The 23,596-nt window shown below is 37.2% G+C and overlaps 1 protein-coding gene across 2 annotated transcripts in view; it reads left to right on the forward strand.

Moving 5' to 3' along the window:
• Positions 1-23,596, forward strand: part of FOCAD (focadhesin) — a 94,635-nt gene that overhangs the window by 30,649 nt on the left and 40,390 nt on the right. For both annotated transcript variants that reach the window (XM_085212923.1, XM_085212924.1), the window contains exons 13-22: positions 1,462-1,566; positions 1,983-2,084; positions 2,577-2,707; positions 4,351-4,477; positions 12,794-12,928; positions 13,283-13,333; positions 14,134-14,217; positions 15,649-15,781; positions 18,196-18,384; positions 18,651-18,772. In XM_085212923.1, the coding sequence (XP_085069049.1) occupies positions 1,462-1,566; positions 1,983-2,084; positions 2,577-2,707; positions 4,351-4,477; positions 12,794-12,928; positions 13,283-13,333; positions 14,134-14,217; positions 15,649-15,781; positions 18,196-18,384; positions 18,651-18,772 (1,179 nt within the window). The remainder of the gene's footprint in view (positions 1-1,461; positions 1,567-1,982; positions 2,085-2,576; positions 2,708-4,350; positions 4,478-12,793; positions 12,929-13,282; positions 13,334-14,133; positions 14,218-15,648; positions 15,782-18,195; positions 18,385-18,650; positions 18,773-23,596) is intronic.

Raw genomic sequence — 23,596 nt, forward strand, 5'->3', positions numbered from 1 at the left:
CAAAGTAAAGTAGCAGGCAGAAATATACTAAATGAAGTTGTTTATTGTTGTTTTATTTTCTCTTTGTTTTTCCCGCCCTCCTTCCTTCTCTCTTTCTTTCCTTCCCTTCTTCCTTTCCTTCCTCCCTTTCTCCATTTCATGATTCTTTCTTATAACAATTACTACTTTCTTTCATAGGGATGGATTCTTTCTGTAAAAGTACAGATGTAAAATGCTTCTGTTGTAGCCTTGTACTTTTTCATTCCAGAGGACAGCTCAGTAACATAAAACAGAATAATTAAAAAAAACAAGAAAAAAAGGGGTAATTACAAAGCACACAAACAAATCAGTATTTTATAGCACCGTTCTCAGAGCAAAAGATTTTTTTCTCAGACAGCTATAGCAGGAACATACCTGAAGCTGGTTTTTGCTGTTCTGTGTAATGATTGACTTCCTTTTAATTTGTCATAGGTTGTTTTTTTTGTTTGTTTGTTTTGTTTTTTTGCCTATTTAAATGAAAATACCAATTCTACATATTATTTAAAAACTTGTAGTGAAACATACTGGATCGCAAAGGCTCTGTCTATGATAGGAAGAGATATGCGTAGAGTTTTTTAAAGTGGTAAAATTCCAAGTAACTTATTGACAGAGTGCAGTTTCCCAAATGATAGTAGTATTGGTTCTGGTCACTAGGTAGAATAGCATGCCAGTATTTTCTGAATGAGGATGGTGTCAAGCTCATTCACTGAGTTGTTGCTTAAGTGTTTTCAATCAAGTAGAAATCCTCAGGACTTCTAAGCCTTTCTTAACAGATGGCTTCACATGTTGTAAGTTAGAATATTAAAAATGGATTTTCTGTGGTGGAAGGTTTAAATTATGTTCTTAGAAGTGCAGATTAGTTTTCTGGAGGATGTGGTTTTACCTGAGTCATCCAGTTCACAGCTATAAGAAGCCTTTGTGCATTACAGAATCACAGAATGCTTGAGGTCAGAAGGGACCTCTGGAGGTTATCTGGTCCAACCATCCTCCTCAAGCAGAGCCATGTAGTATAGCTTGCCCAGGGCTGTGTAAGTATGTCATTTGAGTATTCAAATGCATGGAATCTTCACAACTTCTCTAGGCAACCTTCAAAGCCTTCTGGATCTGAGGATGAAGATCATTGTACATATTTGGATCCAGATCATAATGGCATTCATTTTTAACTGTTTTTCTTGCATTAGCATTCTAGATTATTGCATTAGTTACAGCTGAACATACATAACAGTGTGCTTCTAAAATGATTACATAGAATAAATAAGTTACAAGAAATAAAAAATTAAACTTTGAAATTTTTCTTTGTTTTTATTATTACCAGAAAGCAAAATAATGCAGAAAGGTGGGAGTTCTTAATATAGTCTTACAAAATCATTCTCTTGTACGTAAGACAATTACCAGGTTAGCAACCTAATTCTGAAGTTACTTTCTTCTTTTGTTTTATTGTAGGTCCCAAGTCTTATCCCTGTTCTGATATTTATATTGGGAAGACCTTTGGAGCCTGCACTTTACAGGGATATATTGTATACTTTGCCTTCACTTGGTGTACACAAGGTCAGAATGAAAGTTCTTTTAGTAAAATGAAAACTGTATCAATAAGTGGTCATTTATTTAAAAAAAAAAAAAAAAAAAAAAGGTGATTTAGACTGAGAAATCCACAGCTTGCTTAAAATAATAACTGACTTGCAAGCATAGGCATTACTTTGTAATATTTTGAATGGCATATGGCACTTGAGTAAGGTGAAATGTATGTTATGCTTTGTTGTCTGTAGCATATCATTATTGTTTTTAGATAGCCTAAAAAGATGTTCTTTGATTCATTGGTTTCCAGCTTCTTTCTGACATTGCTGTTGGACAGTTACATAACTGTGATAGTTGCTGCAAGTAACAATTTGTAGATTTGTGCACCTTCTTGGACATTAAAAAAAAAAAAAAAACAACTAACTTTTGGTTAACAAAATCTCTTTCAGGTTTGTGTAGCTCAAATTTTACGATCCATACACATGCTGGGGAGCACACCGAAGCTTAGAGCTATTACTTTGCGTCTGATGACATCTTTGTGGGAAAGACAGGTTAGAAAATTCTTGTGGTGTCTCTGAGTACAACTGCAATTTGTAAACTTCATTTCTTCTAACCAGGAAAAGAAATTTGTTTTGGAGCATTGTTTCCACTAATAGCTCATTTTCAGCAATATAAATTAAATGGTGAAAGTGGTGCCTTTATTGATTATGCTTTAGTGAAAAATTTCAGTTGTACATATTTCAGGAAAGCTACTTTTCATTTCAGCAAGAGGAAAATTACAATTTTTGAGAGATGAGTTTCTGTTTCACAAAACATGTTAAGAACAAGACGTTAATAAAAAGGCAGTAACTTGCTTCTTTGTTTATGAAGCAGCAATAAAGATACCATCTGCAAAAGTTACTCTGATCTCATTGCAGTATTGAATTCTGATGAAGAAAAGCGAAGTATGGTATGCAATAAAAGTAGAACTTAGAAGTCAAATAAAACTGGTAGCAATCAAAAATCTTGTCACCAAGATAATTTTTATGCTAAATTACTTCTAGGATCGAATTTACCCAGAATTACAAAAGTTCTTGGCAACATCTGATTTACCCTCTTTGTCAGTTGACAAGGATGCTCAGTGGGAAAAAGTGATTGCTAAAGCTGCCTGTATAAGGGATATTTGTAAACAGAGGTAAGTAGAAGAGTTTGTTATCAATCTTATGTCTTTGTATGGGAAAACTTTTTCAGATAAACTGCATAATTATTTCTAGCTAGTCTGTTTGGCTAATACTACAGCTAGTATTTTTCTAGTTGTGCAAGATACCGACTCAGGCATTGTTAATCTCAACTACTTACATATTGTGGATTTAAAAGGATGTATAAGCAATTTTAAAGTTAGTGGAAAAGACCTATCTTCAGTATAAACAAAACAAGGGTCCTGCAACTGATGCAGTACAGAAACCTAAAGCATACCAACTCCAAATTTTAAAAAAGAGTAATGCACCACTGGAAGAAATATCTAATTCTTTTGATCTGTTCAAAGAAAGATTAAATACTTTTCTAAAAGTATTTTTTTCATCACACACAAATTATGGATCTTTATTCAGATCTATAACTGGCTATGTAAGACAGTAATTAATTATAGAACCGTAGAATGGCTTGGGTTGAAAAGGACCACAATGATCATCTAGTTTCAACCCCCTGCTATGTGCAGAGTTGCCAGCCACCAGACCAGGCTGCCCAGAGCCACATCCAGCCTGGCCTTGAACGCCTCCAGAGATGGGGCATTCACAACCTCCCTGGGCAACCTGTTCCAGTGCGTCACCACCCTCTGTGTGAAAAACTTCCTCCTAATATCTGACCTAAACCTCCCCTGTCTCACTTTAAAACCATTCCCCCTTGTCCTATCACTATCCACCCTCATAAAAAGCTATTCCCCTTCCTGTTTACACTCTCCCTTCAAGTACTGGAAGGTCACAGTGAGGTCTCCCCAGAGCCTTCTCTTTTCCAAGCCAAACAATCCCAGTTCCCTCAACCTTTCTTCATAGGAGAGGTGCTCCAGCTCTCCTGATCATCTTAGTGGCCCTCCTCTGGACCGCTCCAAAAGTTCTGTGTCTTTCTTGTGCTGGGGCTCCAGGCCTGGACGCAGTACTCCAGATGGGGCCGCACAAGAGCTGAGTAGAGGGGGACAGCCACCTCCCTCTCCCTGCTGGGCATCCCTTTTTTAATACAGCCCAGAACACAGTTGGCCTTCTGGGCTGCAAGCGCACCTGTACAACTTTTTGTCCACCAGGACCCCCAAGTCCTTCTCTGCAGGACTGCTCTCAGGGATTTCTTCCCCAAGTCTCTATAAATACCTGGGACTGCCCTGGCCCAAGTGCAGCACTCTGCACTTGGCCTTGTTGAACCTTATTCGGTTCACTTGGGCCCACTTCTCCAGCCTGTCCAGGTCCCTCTGGATAGCTTCCCTTACCTCATATTTATCAACTGCACTGCTCAGCTTGGTGTCTTCTACAGATTTGCTGAGAGTGCACTCAATTCCATCGATGTAATCTTTTAGAATACACAACATTCTTACAAAAAGACTTCCATAGCTTATCTACTTAGTGACGTTTTTCATTGCAAACTCTATGGCTGCTGATCTACTTCTCTATCACTCCACCTTTAAAATTCCCAACTGCTTCATTCCATTTTTCTCCTTTGCATTCTAGTTTGTCTATTCTAGTTATCACTTTCGTAGAATTGATTCTTAGTAAATTTTTTTGTACAGAGTACAGTTGTTTATATGTGTGGATACTGCCCTACTACCCTATATCTTTGTGTTTTTTCCTTTAGGCCATACCAGCATGGAGCAGATATGTTGGCTGCAATTTCCCAGGTGTTGAATGAATGTACAAAACCTGAACAAGCTTCACCTGCTGCTATAGTCTTACAGGGTCTTCAGGCACTTTGTGAGGCTGAGGTAAGGTCAAATTTCCTTATTAATGTCTTGGATGTTTTGCTTGTGGATAATGTTATTTTTCCCTCAGTTGAATTTTTTTTTTTTTTCCACAAATACAGCTATATAGAATTCTTTTCTCCCCGCATTACTTGACTTTTCCTGCAAAAAGTTTTACTGTTTTACTATGAATTTTCACTGCAGCAGATCAGGTGGTTGGTTTGGAATTTAATCAGCATGATAGTTTCTGTCAGAAACATTCTTTCATGCATTTTTCCTTCAAATTTGAAAAAGAGCAGCCGTGTGGAACATAATTTTGATTAGCTGGAAAGTATGTAAATAATTTATCATATCTTCTTATTGGGCTGTCCTTTTGTCTTTTATTCACACAGTTCATCTGGTGTAGGGTATGAAATGTATTATTTTAAATATTACAAGAGATTTCACTACAAGTGAAATATTGTAATATTTAAAATAATACATTCATTACTAGTAATGAGGATGGGTGAGCATCGGAACATGTTACTGTTTCCATCCTTGGAGGTTTTCAAGTTGCATTGGATAATATCCTGAACGACTGTATTTGATCTCATAGTGACTCTTCTTGAACGGGAGTTTGAACTAGAAAACTTCTTCCCAGCTCAATCCCTGTCAAGATCTTACAGTATCCCTGAATTAGGAGCCAAGACTCCTCTTTTTCAGTGACAATCCAGATGTGGTGATGCAGATGTCTGAGAATCATCCCCTAGACAAACTGTGGACTATGTTGCCTATGTCTGAGTTAGTGAACTATCACAATCACAGTACTAATAGTACCCTACAGGAGTATGTGATTACTTGTTCACTGCCAAGCAGCAATCTTAAGTTTGTCTGCTTCCTGACTCAGTACAATGTTTACCACGATGAAACCGATCCAATAAAAGAATCCAGCCATTACCACACTGTACATGTGCAATTATGACAGTAGTTCAAGAACAATTTAGAAATGGCTAGTGTTCCATAGACATTATTATTTCATATCGTTAAGTTTCAGACAATAGGTATTAAGAACCATCTTGCTCAGGGTAGCTACTGTGTTTGTTTTTGGTATGAAGTTTGACTCATTTTGAGCTCATATGACTTCTTGGAATGGAGGCCTCAGTAATACTGACATTTTCCCAGACTGTATTATATATAGACTTTGTTGCCTGCAAAGAAGCAGGAGCTAGAGCTGTGACAAATGTCACATGCAACTAAAAGAAAAAAAAACATCATTTAAAAAGCACTGTACCACTGATGTGAGGTGGGAAGACTGAGATAACTCAGCATACTTCAAGTAAAAGGAACACTTTGTGGACAGTGAATGCTTTCCTTTTTTAATTTTTACTGACCCCCTTTACCCTGCTTTGTTTCCTTTATTTCATGCCAGTTTGTTTGGGAAAACAGGTGCTGCAATGAGATACTGTAACTTGTATAGGGTTGTCTTTCGGTAAAACTGGGTAATCATTTGGGGTAAGTAATGCAGTCCATCCCATATTTACTATTTATATTCCAGTCTGCAGAGCAGAAACCTGAAAGGACATAATCATAGAGGGTTTTATTTTGCTATTTTCTTACTGTGCCACTGTCTCAATACATGGGAAAAGGCTTTTGTCTCTTTGAGTTTTTCCATATGTAGCTGCTTAGATGCAGAATTTTAGCAAGCAGCTAATTCTTAGTCAGTTTCTGCCCAAGTATAACAAACTACATTTCCATACATATAGTGCTGACAGTTAATGACAGAACTGTACACATTGTGTAACTGGTCAAAGCAGAATTCCAAGAATCTCAGAAAGTTTTCTTTGTAAAAGTATACTGTAGTAAAGCTTGCTGTAACATAAATTTTCTGGTTGAATGTATAGTTTTACAACTTCTTGAATGCAGTAATCATTTGGTATAAATGTAAAGGCTTTATGCAAAGTAAATAACACTACACAAACTACATTGAGAATATTAGCTTTGTTTTTGCATGACTTATAAGGAAGGCTAAGCCAGTTTTTTTTTGTTGTTAATTTTCTTTATCTGTATAGCAAAAGGTCTTTAATAAGTAGCACACAATGACTTGCATGTCAGAAATGCAAAATGCACACAGTTCTTGCCAGGACACGTTTCTTGTTCCTTGGCAATTTTTATTTATTTATTTATTTATTTATTTATTTATGCCAATATGATTTCAACTGAAGCCAATGTATTCAATATAAAGAAGACATCTATCTTGGCTTCTAATTGCTTTTGTGTGTCAAGCACTGTACACAAACCAAGAAATATTCAAGAATGAAAATGCTAAGCATACTATTTTAAACCCCTTTCCAGCGTTTTTGTGGAAGTGGTTTCTGTTTGTTCATTCAATCCATATTTCTCTGTTTTATTGATCACAAAGAAACAAGCATAGCAGAGGAATATAATGAACTGAAATCTTATGTGAGAACAAATTATATTGACTGAGTTTGACATATAGATACAATTGCAAAGCTGGATGTAGTTTAAACTAAAGTACTGAGGTGTTCTTCAGGGGTCGGTGCTGTCTGGTCCTGTTCAACATCTTCATCAATGATCTCGATGAAGAGATAGTGGCTACCCTCAGCATGTTTGCTGATGATACAAAGTTGGGAGGATTGGCTGACACACCTGAAGTGCTGCCATTCAGTGAGACCTGGACAGGCTAGACAGCTGGGCAGTAGGAAACCAGATGAGGTTTAACAAAAGCAAGTGTCGAGTCTTGCATCTAGGGAGGAATAATTGCATGCACCGATCCAGGCTGGGGGATGAGCTGCTGCAGAGGAGCTCTGCAGAGAGGGACCTGGGCGTCCTGGTGGACGACAGGTTGGCCATGAGCCAGCAGTGTGCCCTCGTGGCCAAAAAGGCCAACGGCTTTCTGGGATGCATTAAAAAGAGCGTGTCCAGCAGGTCCAAGGAGGTGATCCTCCCCCTCTACTCTGCCCTGGTAAGGCTCATCTGGAGTACTGTGTCCAGTTCTGGGCTCCCCAGTACAAAAAAGACAGGGATCTCTTGAAAGATGGTGAAAGGCCTGGAGCATCTCCCCTATGAAGAAAGGCTAAGTGAACTGGGTCTGTTTAGCCTTGAGAAAAGACGACTGAGAGGGGACCTGATCCAGGTCTATGAATATCTAAGGTGCAGAGGGTAGAGTGGCGAGGCCAGACTCTTTTCAGCAGTGTGTGGAGACAAGACAAGGGGGAACAGCCAGAAACTGCAGCATAGGAAGTTCCGCACAAATGTGCGCAAGAACTTTTTTTAAGGTGAGGGTGACGGAGCACTGGAACAGGCTGCCCAGGGAGGTTGTGAAGTCTCCTTCTCTGGAGATATTCAAGACCCGGCTGGACGCCTACCTGTGCGACCTGGTGTAGGGAACCTGCTTTGGCAGGGGGTTAGACTCGATGATCTCTGGAGTCTACGATTCTGTGAAATTAAGTTTCTCTGTGAAATTAAACAGTGTTCGCTTAATTAACTGTATTCTTAAAAATATGGATTTGTACTGAGGTGTTATCAGAGAACTATTGTATTCTTCTTGGACTCAGTTTTCTGTCATTTTATATTTACCCAGTCCAATTTGCTTCTCCTTCTCATCTCCCTAGCTTTATATCCCTGACCTAATAAATAGATAAGAACCTAATTTATATTTGAACTTTTTAGCCAATAAGGTAGGTGCATGTCCTTGCCTATGCAGAGTAGATGCTGAAGGTGGATGCCAAGATCTCTCTGCTTTGTCCCAGGATAAACTCTAAATATGTAAGGGTTTTTCACAGAAATGAATAAGCAAATTAAATAAATGAAATAAACTGATTAGAAACTGTACTGGTCTGCATTCAGTGTGTTTGGTCTGCTTGAACACTCAGTCAGAATTTTTGCAATGGAAGGATATACTTGATTTCTTTTTTTTTTTTCTATTCTTGCTTCTGAAAGTGCTGCTTCTTTTTTCTGTCTTAACTGTGTGCTACACCCCTTCACTGAGCAAAAATCACATTGTCACCTTCATTTTCAAGTCAACTACTAGAACCAGTTTTTTTGCAAACAGTGAAATTAATTCAGCAATTACCTGTCATACACAACATGATGTTATTCTCAGCACAGAATAACACTAAAACTGTTTTTCTTGATTCTTTTATGAAGAATGTTAATAAAATTCTCCTAATTTAATTTTACTGCATAGGTGGATTTGTGTTTCTATGTCTTACTATTTTGCTTTAACTTCATAGATCTTGAATAAATCTTTATAACACTTGCCCTGAGAGTTTAAAGAAAATTTTTATTTGTAATTCTGGTATGTACAAGGCCAAGTATGAGCTCTGCCACTACTGTTTTGTTTTGTTTTCTTTTTCTTTTAGACTTTGGTTCTATGTCCTGTGTTGTAATGAATTTGTGTAGTTTTGATTTGGTTTGTTTTTTTGCTTCCTGACTTTTCTGTTTTGCTCTATTTTTGTTGCCACGGAGCCTGAAAGCTGAAAGATAAATTGTAGCAATGGATAACCACCCTGCAGAATTATTTTAGATACAGTGATAACATCTGAAAAGTGAAATTCTCCACAGGGAGCAGTTTGATATTTGATCAAATGCTACAGAGAAATTATTGAAGTTTTCACTAGAATACTTCACTCCTTAAAGAGAAAAGACATGGGCAACTGGAAGAATCTCACAAGGAAAAATAATACTGTTTAGCTTCCTGTAGAACTCAGGCACTTATCTTTGTGCTCTTTTGAATAATTCTTCAGCTAGAAACTGTACCAGTGACTATCTTACAGCCATCTTTCAGTGCCTAGAAATGTTAAACACTGAATTGTATTGACTGCTCATTGAACTTGGAAGACAAAAATATGCAAGGTGAGGCTATTTTTGTATCCAGGAAGGCTTATGTCTCACTGATGTACTGTAATCAGAGTGCTAGTAAATAGGTATAGTTCATATTGTGAAGCAAGTTTGGAGTTAATGGAATAAGTTACGGTGAAAAGCTAAGTAGGATTTTAGTAAGATGTATCAGTCTCTCTGCTTCATAGAAGGTGGGATAAATGTGGAAGACAGCACTGGAGGCAGCAGACCACTCAACCCACAGGAGCATTCTGAACACTTAATACTGAACATTCTGAAGATTAGGGGATACAAAAACATTTTCCTCTGTTAGCTGCCATAAACAGGCTCATTGATATATGGAATTTTTTTTTCATATCAAGTGTACATTAGTCCAGAGGTAAATTATGACATTATTTTGATAAATGATAAAGAGTATAGATGTTTTGTTTTTTTTTTTAAAAAAGGCAGAAGATCACAACTACCTCTGATAAATTTCACACCAGCTCAAATGGATATGGAGCAGGCACATACTATCATCATAAAATGATTTGGGCTGCAAGGGATCTTAAAAATCATCTACTTTCAGACCACTAGTATGGTTAGGGACGCTTCCCACTAGACCAGTTTGCCCGAAGCCTCATCCAGCCTGGCCTTGAATGCCTGCAAGGTGAGAACATCCACAGCTTTTCTGGGCAATCTGTTCCAGTGCCTCACCACTCTCATAGCTAAGACTTTCTTCAAAATATATAGGTTGTATCTACCCTCCTTTAGTCTACCTTCTTTAATGAGAGTCCCTCTCCATCTTTCTTGTAGGCCTCTGTATTGGAAAGTTGTGATCTCCCCAGAGCATTCTATTTCCAAGATGAGCAAATCCAACTGTTTTCAACCTCAGGAGAGGAGCTTCACCTCTCTGATCATCCTCTTCATCCTTTTCTGTACGCTGTCCAACAGTTCTATGTACTTGTTACGCTGGGGGACCCAGATCTGAATGCGATACTCTAGGTGGGGCCTCACAAGAGCAGAACATAGGGGAAGAATCTTTGACCTACTAGAAACGCATCTTTTGTTGCAGCCCAAGATACAGTTGACCTTCTGGATTGCAAGCACAGAATGATGGTTTATGTTTAGCTTTTCATACATTTGCACCCTAAGTCCTTGTCCTGGGGATTGCTTTTTGTGTTTGGGTTTGCCCTGACCCAGGTGTAGGGTCTCCCACTTGGTCATGTTGAACTTCAAGAAGTTCACAGATACTGTTCTCTCAAGTCTGTCAAGGTATCTCTCTGGATGGCATCCTTTACTCTGATCAGTAAAGTACCGCTGCCGCAGCTGATGAAACTAACCTATGAAATCACTAAGGTATACCTGTGAGAAAAAAGCTGATCTTTTAGTACAAGGTCTTAGGGTTCAAGCTAAGCTCTGGAAGCTGAATACAGTAAGTTCAGAAGCACAAAAAAATTTGAACAGATTTTCAGTATCAGCAATCCATCACTTGTCCATTACTTTAGCCCTTATAGCAAAGAAATAACACTGTGAATATCTAAGAGAACATGTTGTCCCAAGGTACCAAAGGATCTACAGATAGGAATGTGAATCTTAATGTCAAAGAGGTAAATGAGATAAACTGGTGGTATGAGCTGATTTTGTAATATGAACTGTTTCTTAAATGTTGTGATGAATGTAAACAGTGCACTTCCCTGAGTTGAAAGGGTTTGGGTTTTTTTGTGTTGTGTGTTTTGTTTGTGTGTCTGTACGTGACTAGTCTAGCTAAAGCAGATTTTGTTGTCTGAGGTTTGAGGTCATTTGTTTTTTTGGAGATGATTTTGAGGATCTGGATCTTTGGGTCAGATGCTGGAGTAGTGCCATTTTTTTTCACTTGGATGCTACTGCTTACAATTCTCAAAAGATCCCTCTATGCATTTTATGCTTGTGCAGTTCTGCTACTAGTGCAGTTGCTCTGGTATTGCTTCGCAGCAGCAGCATCTTACTCCTTCAGTTAGACCTTCTGTCTGAAGAAACTGAATGCTTTTGTAACAGCTTATCTGTACCACACTTCTGTTACTATTCCTCTTTATGGTTAAGAGAAGTTAAAGAGCCTTTGCTTTTTTCCAAGATCTTCAACAGAATAAATCTCCAGTGCCTGCTTCCTCATCCTTTCCTATGATCCAAAAATTTTCTCATGATTTTTTTTCTACTAATTGTATATAGCACTGAATTTCTAGGTATAATGTCTTAAATGTCTTAGTGAGTGGTTGCTAACCATTTCATAGACTCATGGCTTTAATTATTGGTGAAGTAAGAACAATCATATATTATATCATGAAGTACAGAAAGTATTTAGTGGAACTGTTCACATGTTTAAAGCTAGACTGAAAGCAAAATGCCTTTTTGAATAGAAGCCTGAAAAGTGAAGCATGTTTCCAGAATACCCTCGGTATTAGATTGTGGTGAGGGGGGATCAGCTTGTTCTCCCATGCAATTAGCAGTAGGACTAGAGAGAATAGACACAAATTGCACCAGGGGAGATTCAGGCTGGATGATAGGAAATACTTGTCTTTGAGAGTGGTCAGGTGCTGGAACGAGCTGCCCAGGCAAGTGGTGGAGTCACCATTCCTGGATGTGTTCAAGAAACATTTAAATTTGGTACTGAGGAAAGCTAAGGATGGGGAAGGCTATGCTTACTGAGGGAAATATCTAAGGATATTTCAGCTTCTACTTGTTGCAAAATAACTTTCTGGTTCCTAACATAACTTTAAAGTGAGATTTGAAAGGATAGAGTTTCCTCAGGACTTGGAATGCAGATGACAAGACTCCAAATTCATAATTCATAGAATGAAAAGTAGTTCCATGATGTTCAGACATGTTTCACGATTTTAAGTAACACTTGGAAGTGTGATATTACTGACATCTGCATTTTCTCATAGAATGATTTCATTTTCTTGTTTCTGACTCATTTTTCTTTAATTATCAACTGCTTAAAAACTGATCTGCTTAGCTTAGGTCTTAGTATTGTATTATTGTTTATTTTACTTTGAGTTCTCTGCAATGATTTCTGGATTCCTGCAGTTTTATATTCTTCCTTTCTGTTCTACAAATTTAACACGATTTTATTGTGTTTAAACATTAATGATATTTTGTTTTGGAGCTTTCTCTGCTTTCATGCTGTTGGAACTCCACATACAGCTTGCTTTTAAGCTAAAAAGTGAAGTAAAGTAATTATAATATCCAAAGACAACTTATGCATCTGCATCTTTATTTGTATTGCTGCAGTGCCCTATTTTTCCTACAGAGGAGCTGCTTTATCTATAAGGGTTCATCTAGAATTATTGTGTACAAGTAAATTTTTAACATGCTTGTAGGATTTTTGATCTGGTGGGTTTTTTGTTTGTTTGTTTTAATACAAGTTGCATTAATTCATATTTACAAAGATAATATTTAATAAGAAAGAAAGCTAGAAACAAACATCGTGCCATGCAGGTTGGAATTGCTGTTATTTAACACTGCCTCCCACTTTCCCTTCAGGTTGTTTGTATTAATTCTACATGGAATGCTCTGTCACCAAAGCTGAGTTGTGATACAAGACCCCTTATTTTAAAAGCATTGAATGAACTGTTTGCTCTGGTTCCTTCATTAACAGTGAATACAAATGAATATGAGGTATGTACCTCAGACTACACTGAATCTCTTCTTTCATTATATTATTGTATATGAGTTTTACAAATACATGCATTTTTTTGCCTATCACTAAACTGCAACCCCTCACAATACACATTCCCATACCATTTCACAGCTTTAGTTTGCATTAATGAATCCTGAGAGACAGGTGTGAAATTTGAGTGAAACACTTATCACAAATTTCCATCTCACAGGATGTATTTGTAGTTCAGGCCTGTACCCTTTGTCTTTCTTAATGCAGCGCACATTGAAAAAGCAGGCTATGTAAAATAACTTGACTTCAACTGCATTCTTACTTAAAGAAAAACTGAATGTATGTGTTGTCTACTTTTATAGAAATTCAAAGCTCAAGTTCTCAGCTTCCTGTGGAAAAACACACAAAACAAGGTAGGTGACAACTGGAAATGTTAATTCTGGGTGTCTGTATTAGTAATGGTGTTAATAAATGGTGTCAGCAACTAGATATTAGATTTGATACCTTTCCATCAAGAAAAGTTATCAGTGCCAATAATGTTTTGTGGAAGCATTTTCTTCTTGTTGAATGTTTAAACCTGTTTTTGAAGCAGTGTGATGTACAAGAAAAATGGTAGCTAACTGCTAGTCCTGAGATTTGCAGCTCCCACAAAGAATTGTCCCACCAAAGTAGTTTGAGTCCTGTGGTAGGCTTCAGCATTGACATAGTAGAATTCCTTTGACTAAGCCAAAATTGTGATAACTCGCTTAATTTGGAAAATGTCTAAAATCAGATTTTATATTATTTAGGTAAGTACAAAATGTAGAGATCAATTCAGACCAATTGCATGGGTATGTATGCCTTATTTCCTTGCTGAGGTATTGTGTCTGGGAATGTTGGGCTGCCATAGCCATAAAGTTAGTACAACCAAAGAACTTTAGTTTAAACGTAGCTTATATTTCTACATAAACTACACCTACAGCAGTAGTAGAGTATAGTAATCAGAATGATGTCAGGCCTAGATAATTGGTTTTATTAGTTTGCATTTTATTTATAAAGTACAAACTAATTTGGAGAATATCTCAGGAAAGCACTACTGTTTAAAGAAAAGAGTCGGTTATTCTTTTTCAGCATTCGGTGGTTAGTCGATAGGCTTTTTGTATATGAAATGTTTGGTGTGTACCAGTGCTGTTTGCTGTGCTTGTGATTTTCTTTCTTCCTGTTAATTTCCTAGGATGCTATTGTAGCTGTTTCAGCCTACAAATCGCTCTCATCATTTGGCTCTGACGAACATACAATTCTTCATCTTCCTGAACAGGTAGCAATGTTGTATTTTTAGTAGTGAGGGACATCTTTTATTTTGATACCAGTTTTATCCTGTGAGTGATGCGTCATTTCTATGAGAGAACTGAGAGTCTCAAAGTAAAGAAAGAGTGTGAATTCCTGCTAGTGCAATGATATTGCATATGATTAGCATAACTAAGGTTTATGAGAGGGAAAACCTGCAAGTAGAAGCTAAGCAGTCAGAAAGTAGTTTTTCTTGTTTGAGTGGTCAAATCAGCACATTATTCATTAGACACCAGATTTGCACTAGATTCTTCTGAGAATGTATGCAACTGAGTCTTTACACCAAGGAGCTCTCATGAATGCTCTTCCATCCATTGCAGTAATACTCATGCTTGCTGCTCTTCTTCCTGAAATGGGCAAGTCAATTTAAAAATAGGTGCTTGTTTTGAACTGAGCTGAAAACTTGACCAGCCTTAGTTCTATACTTCCACAGCATGGCATTTTGTTTTTTGTTGTTGTTGTTGTTGATTAAAAACCATAGCCAGAAAGTACTTGAGATCACTTATTAGACATCTTGTTCAATATTTAAAGGACTGTTAAAATCTAAAACTTCAGTCTGATCTGTTGAATCAGTAACCTTACAAAATGGAACAGTAGGAGAAAATGAACAAATAAGATCATTTTTGTGAGTTATTTTCTCTTTTAGAAAAACACTGTAAGGTGACAGAGTTTACCGGACAATACTTAGTACTCCATTGGTATTTTATAATATAGTAAATACCTCTGAGATTTTAGTTCCTGCATTATTACAGAGTGGGCTCAGTTTGGGAAATACAACTGCATATTATGAAAATGCAGATAATTAAAATTTTAAAAAACATACTTGCTGTATATAAATCAATTGAAAGAGTTGAGCGCAAGCCTTGCAAATGAAAAATGTGTTTTCAGAGAAGAGCACAAGACAGAATAAGGGAAATCTCCTACCACTTATTGTAATGCCATTTCTCTTCTGAGGTGGTACATAGTTCAGTATTACTTGTGCTGTTATTTCACCATTATCAGAAAAGGAATATATTTCCATTGAAAACACTGGAAATATTTTGCAGTTCTTCAAATTCTGAGAACTGCATCAAAATATAATTGCACAGAACATTTTTAGTATAAAGTACAAAGCATGGCTTATTTCTGTGCTCGAAGAAGAATGAGAGTAATAATTAAATTTTAGTAATACTATTTCAGTCTGCAAGCGTCAAGACTAATTTTGTTACTGCAGATATCATGGATTATATATTCATTCAGGTAGAAGGAAAGCTTTAATTATTTTACCCCCAATCAATGAAATGGATTGAAATTAATGAAATAGGGAACTTTTCATATTTAGTTGCTATTTTTGATTTCGAAATCATGAAAGATAATGAGGATTTAGAGATTTGTTCTGATGCTTCTGTTTTTAACTTTCTAGGCACGAACAGAAATTAACTCTTTGGAGGATACAGATGTGAATGAAGATGAGGAAGAGAGGGAGGTGGATCTTTCTATTCCAGGTTCTTCGTATATCAAGTTGTTGTCTCTAACACCGGATTCTGTATTAGGAGGTACAGTGTGTACAAATTCAAGTTTGTTTTGTGGATTTGTAACAGCAAGGACTGTACATGCATTTGGCTTTCTTGTAATAACGTGTTGAAGCGTGGGCTGGTTTGTTTTTTTCGGACATCTTAATAAATTACAGGAAAAAGTATAAACTAAAATTTCAGAGGAAAATAAGACCTGCAACTCAGTCTGAGGAAGACAGTGGGTCAGAGGTCCTGATGCTGAGGGGAAAAAAAAAAAGCTTTGAGTGCTTTTTAAAAATCCTTATTTATAATGTTTAGTCCACTAGCAAAAGCCAGTTGCCCATGATGTATTTTCTGGTGTCCAAATAGCCATTGTTTCATTACAGTGCAATGTCAAGAGGAAGGACTGTGCAGGCACTCTTAGAGGCAGCTGTCTATTTTAGTCTGTGACAGATGGAGGGGAAAAAAAGAAACATATGAAATTTCTTGATATGAAATACATTACATGCTTTTTAACAATGTATAAGTAATATACTAAAGCAATGCAATATGCAAAATCCATTCAATCAGTGAAGATATCAGTACTATGTTTATGTGTATGAATACTGAAGTATCCTTTATGGGTTGTTTACCAGATGATACGTTTGTTTTGGCAACTAGGGGGTTTTTGAACCACCTTTAGTATTTGTTGGTGGATGTTTTTTTTTCTTTTTTCTTTTTTTTTTAATTTAAGTTCACTCAATTACTATAGTTAATGCTATCTTTCACTTCCAGTCTTCATTTTCTAACATATGAAGTTAACAGAATACAGCACTGTTGAACAAAAGCTTCAGTAACTGGTAGAGATTGTTGTGAATTTGTCAGTCCTCTGAAGGGGTACGAAACTCAAGACCAATAAGGTCTATATTCTATTAGAGCTGAAACTGTGCCAACTTACCTGGTGTAATTCTGCTGTTACTGTTAATGAAATTAATTCACTACTTTCAGCTTAATAGATGAAAGACCTGTATGCTTTTTAGGAAAAATGTCTGTTACTCAGACTTTCCAGTGAAGCGTTTGCTTGGGTGCATCAAAGTTTAAGGGAAAAATTTGCTTCCATTAGATACCTCTCCTCTTCTTATTTTTTGTTGTTGACTCCTTAAGCTCTCAATTGCATTTTGTACTTCTTTGTCCCTTCTTGTTAAGTCCTTGCAAGGGAAAGAAAAATATATATCAATGAGGATTGGGAATAAGCTTACCGTTCCTGTGTGAATCACTAGTGAATTTCACCAACTGTAAATTCTGACATTTTTCTCTGAAGGATGTTGGTCTTACATGTAGGAAAAAAAAAATCTACAGATAAAGTTTCCCTTCCTGCTGTAACACAAAGATCTATCAGATTTAGACTACTACTCTGTTATCATAAAATCATAGAATGGCCTGGGTAGAAAAGGGTTATGAAGCTGATTTGGAAAAAAATATTGCTAAAAATGATGGAACCATCATGAAAATAGGAACTGTAAGGAAGCTTCAGTGTAAAATATTGTATTGGAATTGGAAATATATTCCAAGCTCACATAGGTATTTCTGGGACCTATGAAGGATAAGTGAATTTAGTCTCCGCTGTTTCAATCTCCTAGTCAAAGCAGGGCTGTATTTAATTTGGGAATTTGTATGACAAAGTTTCTAGCTTAGTTGTTATAAATCCCCTTAAAATTCAGTTATATAACAAAAGCACTAACAGACTCTTGAAGGTACCAAGTTTGCCATGTTCAGGTATGATGTCAACTCTTAGCTGCAATATAGTAACACTGTACAGTTATGTACATTGATAGTACAGCTCAGAAACACCTTTTCGCTAACAATTGCCTTCAGATACACTATACAAATGAACAGTAACATTTTATTAGTTCTGTAAATTTTGAGTCCAGCTAGACTACAAAATGCATAACTTAAGCACACAACATTCAATATCCGTGCTATAGTTATAGAAATCAAGGTAGTACTTCTTTTACTGTATATTCCTTGAATGCACAGACGTTGTCTTTCCATGTACTCTTTTTGCACTCTCTTTTTAAATCTGTTTAAAAACAGTCAAGTTTCAGAGACTATATTTTTCACTATGTTCTCACTTGTTTTTCTGCCAGACTGTCAGTTTTACCAACATAAAGGTAAAAGAATACATTTAGGTAATAGCTCAAGGAATAGTTAAGGCTGTTTTTCTTCTCCACCTGAGCACATGATAAGACTTAGTGCCATTTGAAGTGACGGTGGCAGCAAATGTGGGTTCAGAGAGACTTGCCAAGGGTTCTCAGTTCCTCGATCATGAGCTCTAATCTGAATGTCATTACTAGATAAGCAAACCTACCTGAGGCATGAATGTCAGTCATCTTGGATTTTTCATGATTGGCTTGTTTTCCCACTTATCAACTCTGATGTCCCTTTTATCTCTGTTCCTTTCCTTGTGATTCATCTAGCATTTGAAGAATTTGCAACATCTCTAGTGAAACAGGAGATGACCAACATGCCCCGAGGTGTGTATCATTCTGCCTTGAGAGGAGGGGCCACACGCACAGACCAGGGGAAGACTGTGGCAGGTGTTCCAAATTTCTTGCTGAAAATGTATGAGAGGAACAAACAACCAGGAATGACGCCAGGCCTTGCAGGTAGGCTGTTCCTCTATTGGAGTTAGGCAGTTATTCACACTTTGACCCAGTTATTTCTCAGATTAGAATCACAGTGAATCGGTTTAAGAAACGGTGTTGTCTTAGGTTGCTTATCTATAATTACATATGCTGTTTAAGTTCTTGGATTGTTGACTGTATTTAGTTGACTTTCATTTTGAGTTTTCAGCTGTCATATGCAAGACTTCTAAACTATTATGAGTATTTTGTACTGAGGTTTTTTTTTTCTCCTTCTCTCTTTCTTTAAGCTGGCATGTTGTTGTGTTATGACCTTCCAGTCCACATGGGCAGAGATGGCAAGCCTATTAATCGTTTTCTGACTAGCAGAGGATGTAATTTCCAGCAAATGTTGGTAGCCCTTATTCACGAGGTAAGTTGCTGTTTTTGTTTTTTTTTTTGCCTTTTCATAGATATTGTGCTTCCTTTACACTTGTTTTTTGTGATAATTAGGAAGTAGCTAAAGCAGTGACATGTGTGAATGTATCATAATTATTTAAAGGTTTTGTGAGGGACGTTTAACTTTAATTGAACGTTTTTGAGTGTTTACTGCTGTAGTATCTCTTCCAAAATCAGAAGAAGCAGAAATTGTCCTTTGCCTTTGTCTGACTTGTGGAAGTACTTAGACTTGCCTATACCTGTTGTGTCTAACCACTTCTAGTGAGACTGAGCAATTATGGGACTCAGTGGGGAAATTACATTTATGTCTTGTGTTTAAGAAACGCTTAGATGTTGTACTAGGGGACATGGTTTAGTGGGGAAGTATTGGTGGTAGGTGGATGATTGAACTAAATGATCCTGGAGGTCTTTTCCAACCTTGGCGATTCTTTGATTATTACTAACACTTGCTATTCTATCCTGGCTCTTAAATGTTGCAATCCCTGACCTGTTATAATGCCATACAGTTACATAATCATGAAAGGGCTTGAGTTGGAAGGGGACCTTAAAGATAATCTAATTCCAACTTCACTGCTGTGGGTGGGGCTACCACTCACTAGAACAAATTGCCTAGGGCTATTATAGATAATGATTTTTTTAAGAAGTGTAAAATTTATATTCTGTCTGAGGCAGAATATCTAGAAATAAAAATAGTGTATAAATAGCTTGGCATTTTAAAGATTTTTTTTTTTTCCACCCACAGCAATACCAGTTCCTATTCTATTTTTCAAGGATAGAAATCTTGAACAGGCCTATGATCCCTCCTCTCTTTGTTCTATGCTCAGGCAGTTTGGTGCTATTAGAGATTATTTGATTGTAGGCTATTTCACATGGAAGAACACAGGATGGTTTGTGTGTTGGGACTGAACCAACCCTGTGTAATTAAAGGAAATGTCACATTGCACCTGCTACAGAAGTTGGAAGAAGTGGAGTGAATGTAGTATAGTTTGTGGGTGGGAATATGTCTAGGTACTGATTTTGGTCTGTCACTATCGCACAACAGGCCTGGAGCCCACTTGCTGCAGAGTTCCTTAAGGATATAATGAACCACTGAAACAAAACACTGTTGTTTATAAATTACTATTTATAAATAATTATAACAAGGGGTTTTAGTCGGAGCAAGGAATTTGAGATTACCGTTTGCGAACTGAAAGCTTGACACTGAGCACATTTGTATGCAGTGGAAAATCTATGGGGGCTGTGTTCTGATCCTGAGATGTGTCGGCTTGGCTCTATCTTGGCTTTGCTCTCATATCCTGACTCCTGACTGTTCACATTATATTTGTACTGGTACTCTTTTGGAGTTTTTTCAGCTAGTTCCATCCCTAGCAAACCTGTTTTTAGCATGGCTTGCCTGAAGTTTCTAGACAGGTGCTGTATATTATGCTGAATTTGGCTTCTTTTACCTAGGGCAAACTTCCAAACACATAATACTTGATGCACATAAAGTCTATATCCCATTAGTGGACTGGGACACAGCACCTCATCATTTTGAGCCCTCTGAACTGAAAAAGAGCCACAGAAATTAATTAATCAGGTCTTTGAACCACAGAGACAAATGTCAATCTGCAGTAGATGTTCTACAGTCTACCTAGCTACCCAGCCGGCTCTTATTTCTTTAATGGAGATGACAGGAGCAGTTTATGCTTCGTGCAAAAAGCTTATGAAACAGGCTGCTTTTGGCACGCAGATGTTGTGAATAGTGGCTTTGACAGGCTGAAGTGGCACGGTATTTTTAAAATGCAGAAGGAATATGGTCTGGCATATTTGCATGTTCATCGGTATTCAAGTGTTCACTATTCATTGTAAATACTATAGTTATATTGCCGTAATAATAATACTTGCAGACATTATTGCACAATTGAGCACTACTTGTGAGTTGTATAATGATAAATATGCTGCTCAACAAATAATCATGTTAGACGCTGTACATGCTCAGAAAAGAAACAATCCCTGTTTTTGTGTTAAGCATGCTATGATGATATGCATCTTGGAACAGCTTTTTCTACGTTCTTCCTGGTTTGATTTTAATGTAATAGAGGAATCCAAGGACATATTCAAACCTTGACCCTGAAGCACTTCAGATGGTAATTCTAGAAAGGAATTTTCTGCAGTGTATTCTTTTGTGCCTAGATACTTCAGAGGATGTTATTCACATTATGGACCATTTTGTGCTGGCTTCCCCTAATGAATATATTGAATGTTTCTCCTCCAGTAATGAAACAGTGTTCCAGAAGCAAGTTTGTTGAGAGGTTTTTGCTAATCTCCTCTTCAGTCCGTTGTGGCTTAGAGAAGAACGACAAGTATTTTCGCACAAAGGAAGACTGGCAGGAGGGTTTGGAAGTTTATACATAGAAGAATGTTAAAAAAGAACCTCTGAGCGAAATTTGAGAAGCAAAGAGATGTTACAACACTACTTCGTTGATACGGAAATGTAATGCTAGCTGAGGTCTCTGAGGCTGCACTTTATATGTCCTTGTGTGAGGAGAGTGTTTAAATTCATACGCAGGCATTTCACAGACATGGATTAAGTTTCAAACACATTTCCATAGCCACTTATTTGTTAGTGAGATGAGCTAAATCTAGGGACCATGTGAGTAGGTGGGACTGTCTAGGTGGAAACCTATTGTGCTTAGTAAAAGAACTCACTGGAATTCACTATCTTTCTGCCAAAGAACAAATTTTAAGATGGGTCATAAATATTGATATTTCTGATTCTAGATTCTGAGGTTTGTTCTTTAAATAGTACTATCTTAATTAGATACCCAAGAAAAGGTAGAAACAGTCTTTAATTTGCTGACACCTACGTTTGTTTTTTGTGCCCTCTGCTAGCAATGTCTCAGTGCCAAGTGTCAAGTGAGCAGTGTACAAAGATTTATGGCAGCGTAAAGACAATGGTGCTGAAAGAAAACTCATGCATGTCATGATGTTTACTTTTTATTGAGAGTGCACTTTTTAAGCATACGCACTTACTGTTTTCATTTGAAATGACTTTCCAGTGTTGCAGAAGAATGTGCGATATGTGTTCAGAAGCACTCAAGTATTGCAGTAGTATCTCCTGTGGTTTGTTAGAGCTTCCTCTCCTGTATTTTGATCAACACACTCTCTGCTTGTGTGTCTTTTAGGTGACATGTCCTTCTGAAGGTTTTAAGCATCAGTCAGCAGACTTAGATGGCTAGCTCCTTGCTCAGGGTGTATTTGTCATTGTCTCATTATTGCTAGTTATCCAACACTAGCTGTTAATCATTGTGTATCCAATGACTGAGGAAAAGTAAAGAGGAAAAATAAAGAGGAAAAGTGAAGACAGCTGATATCTTGTACTGAATACTGAGTATCAACACAACTTCACCTGCTAACCTTTAGCATTGTGTCCAGTTATTTTCCATGTCAGATAATCTTTATTTGAGCATTCTTTGCGTTGTGGTTCTGTTTTCTCAATCTTTCTCTCATTCACTAAATTTATTAAAAATTTGTTAATTCATCAATAGTCGCTCAACAGTTCTACTGGCCATCAAGCACACTGCAAATTTTAGACAAGATGTGCTACTAATATGTTTCAGATGAGACTGTATTAAATGCAAAAAATATACATAAAGCTTTCTTTTTCCTATGTGAGCACATCAGGTGTCTTGAAGGCTTGCTCTTCCTCAGACAAATATGGATTACCTGGTGAACCTTATAATGTTCACTCAGATTTTTCTGGTTTCATGCTGAACTCTAAGACAGTATCAGAGTAGAGACAAAGAGTGAGATTGGTGTTTCTGCAGATGCTATGGGAACCTAAGGCAGTTCTGACTGGAGCCTTTGGTCAGCAACATGCTGAATAAGTTGATAAGCAGAGTTGAGACAGGATGCATGAATAAAATTTTGGAAAAAAAGCACTGGTGTTATTGATGCATTTAGGCATGTTTTTTCTGCAGTGTTCATGGGATTTATGGAGAAGTATGTCATCTCTTTGACTTTTGGATTGTATTTACTTGTGTAGGTGTATTTGTAGTTGGTTTTAAGTTGACATGATAAGAATTGGCATGAAGCCTTAGCATAGAACCATATAAAGAAATAATATCTGTTCTGCGTGGATCATGAGGGACATAAAGCAGAGATGAAAACAGAACACAGATAATTAACAAGCAAGGGAAGTTTATTCACTTACCTAGGTTGATTATGCAGAGGAAGCCACTGGAGCATGTGACAAAGAAGACCTTTACATGCTTTGGAACATGGAGTACTTTACATGTTGAACAGTAGCTAGTCTTAAATAAAGAGGAATCTAAAGAAGAAATAACAATTGTGCCAGACTTACTCCCAGAAGGCTACTAGCTCTGCATGGGCTTTTGTCATCTGAAATCTGGGAATACAAGTCTCTAACTCCATTGTGGTTAGAAACTTTATTCCTCATGATACCTACCAGGTGACTTGACAAGCAAGCACGCATGATGAGTTCAGATTCTACACCTGAACAGTTAAGACATACTTATGCAGTACATAGGCATACATCTTCATTCTTTTTCAAGGACTCAGATATGTGCTCATGTCCTCTAGGGTAGTCAAGTGCCCACCTACTTCTTTCCTATTTTCCACCATCAGCTTCACCACCTTTTGACTAACTTTTCAGCTGCTTTTCTCCAGTTTGGAGAATTTCCATTGCTTACTAGACCATAGTGAGCAACTTTTAAAACAACATCTGAGGAAGATGTCCTTGCGCCTACTGAGGCGAAAGATAAAGTATTCTGTTATGTCTCCAGTGCAAAACTACTGA

Source organism: Meleagris gallopavo, chromosome Z, assembly GCF_905368555.1.
Source record: "Meleagris gallopavo chromosome Z, MGAL_WU_HG_1.1, whole genome shotgun sequence".
Classification (NCBI taxonomy): Eukaryota; Metazoa; Chordata; class Aves; order Galliformes; family Phasianidae; genus Meleagris; species Meleagris gallopavo.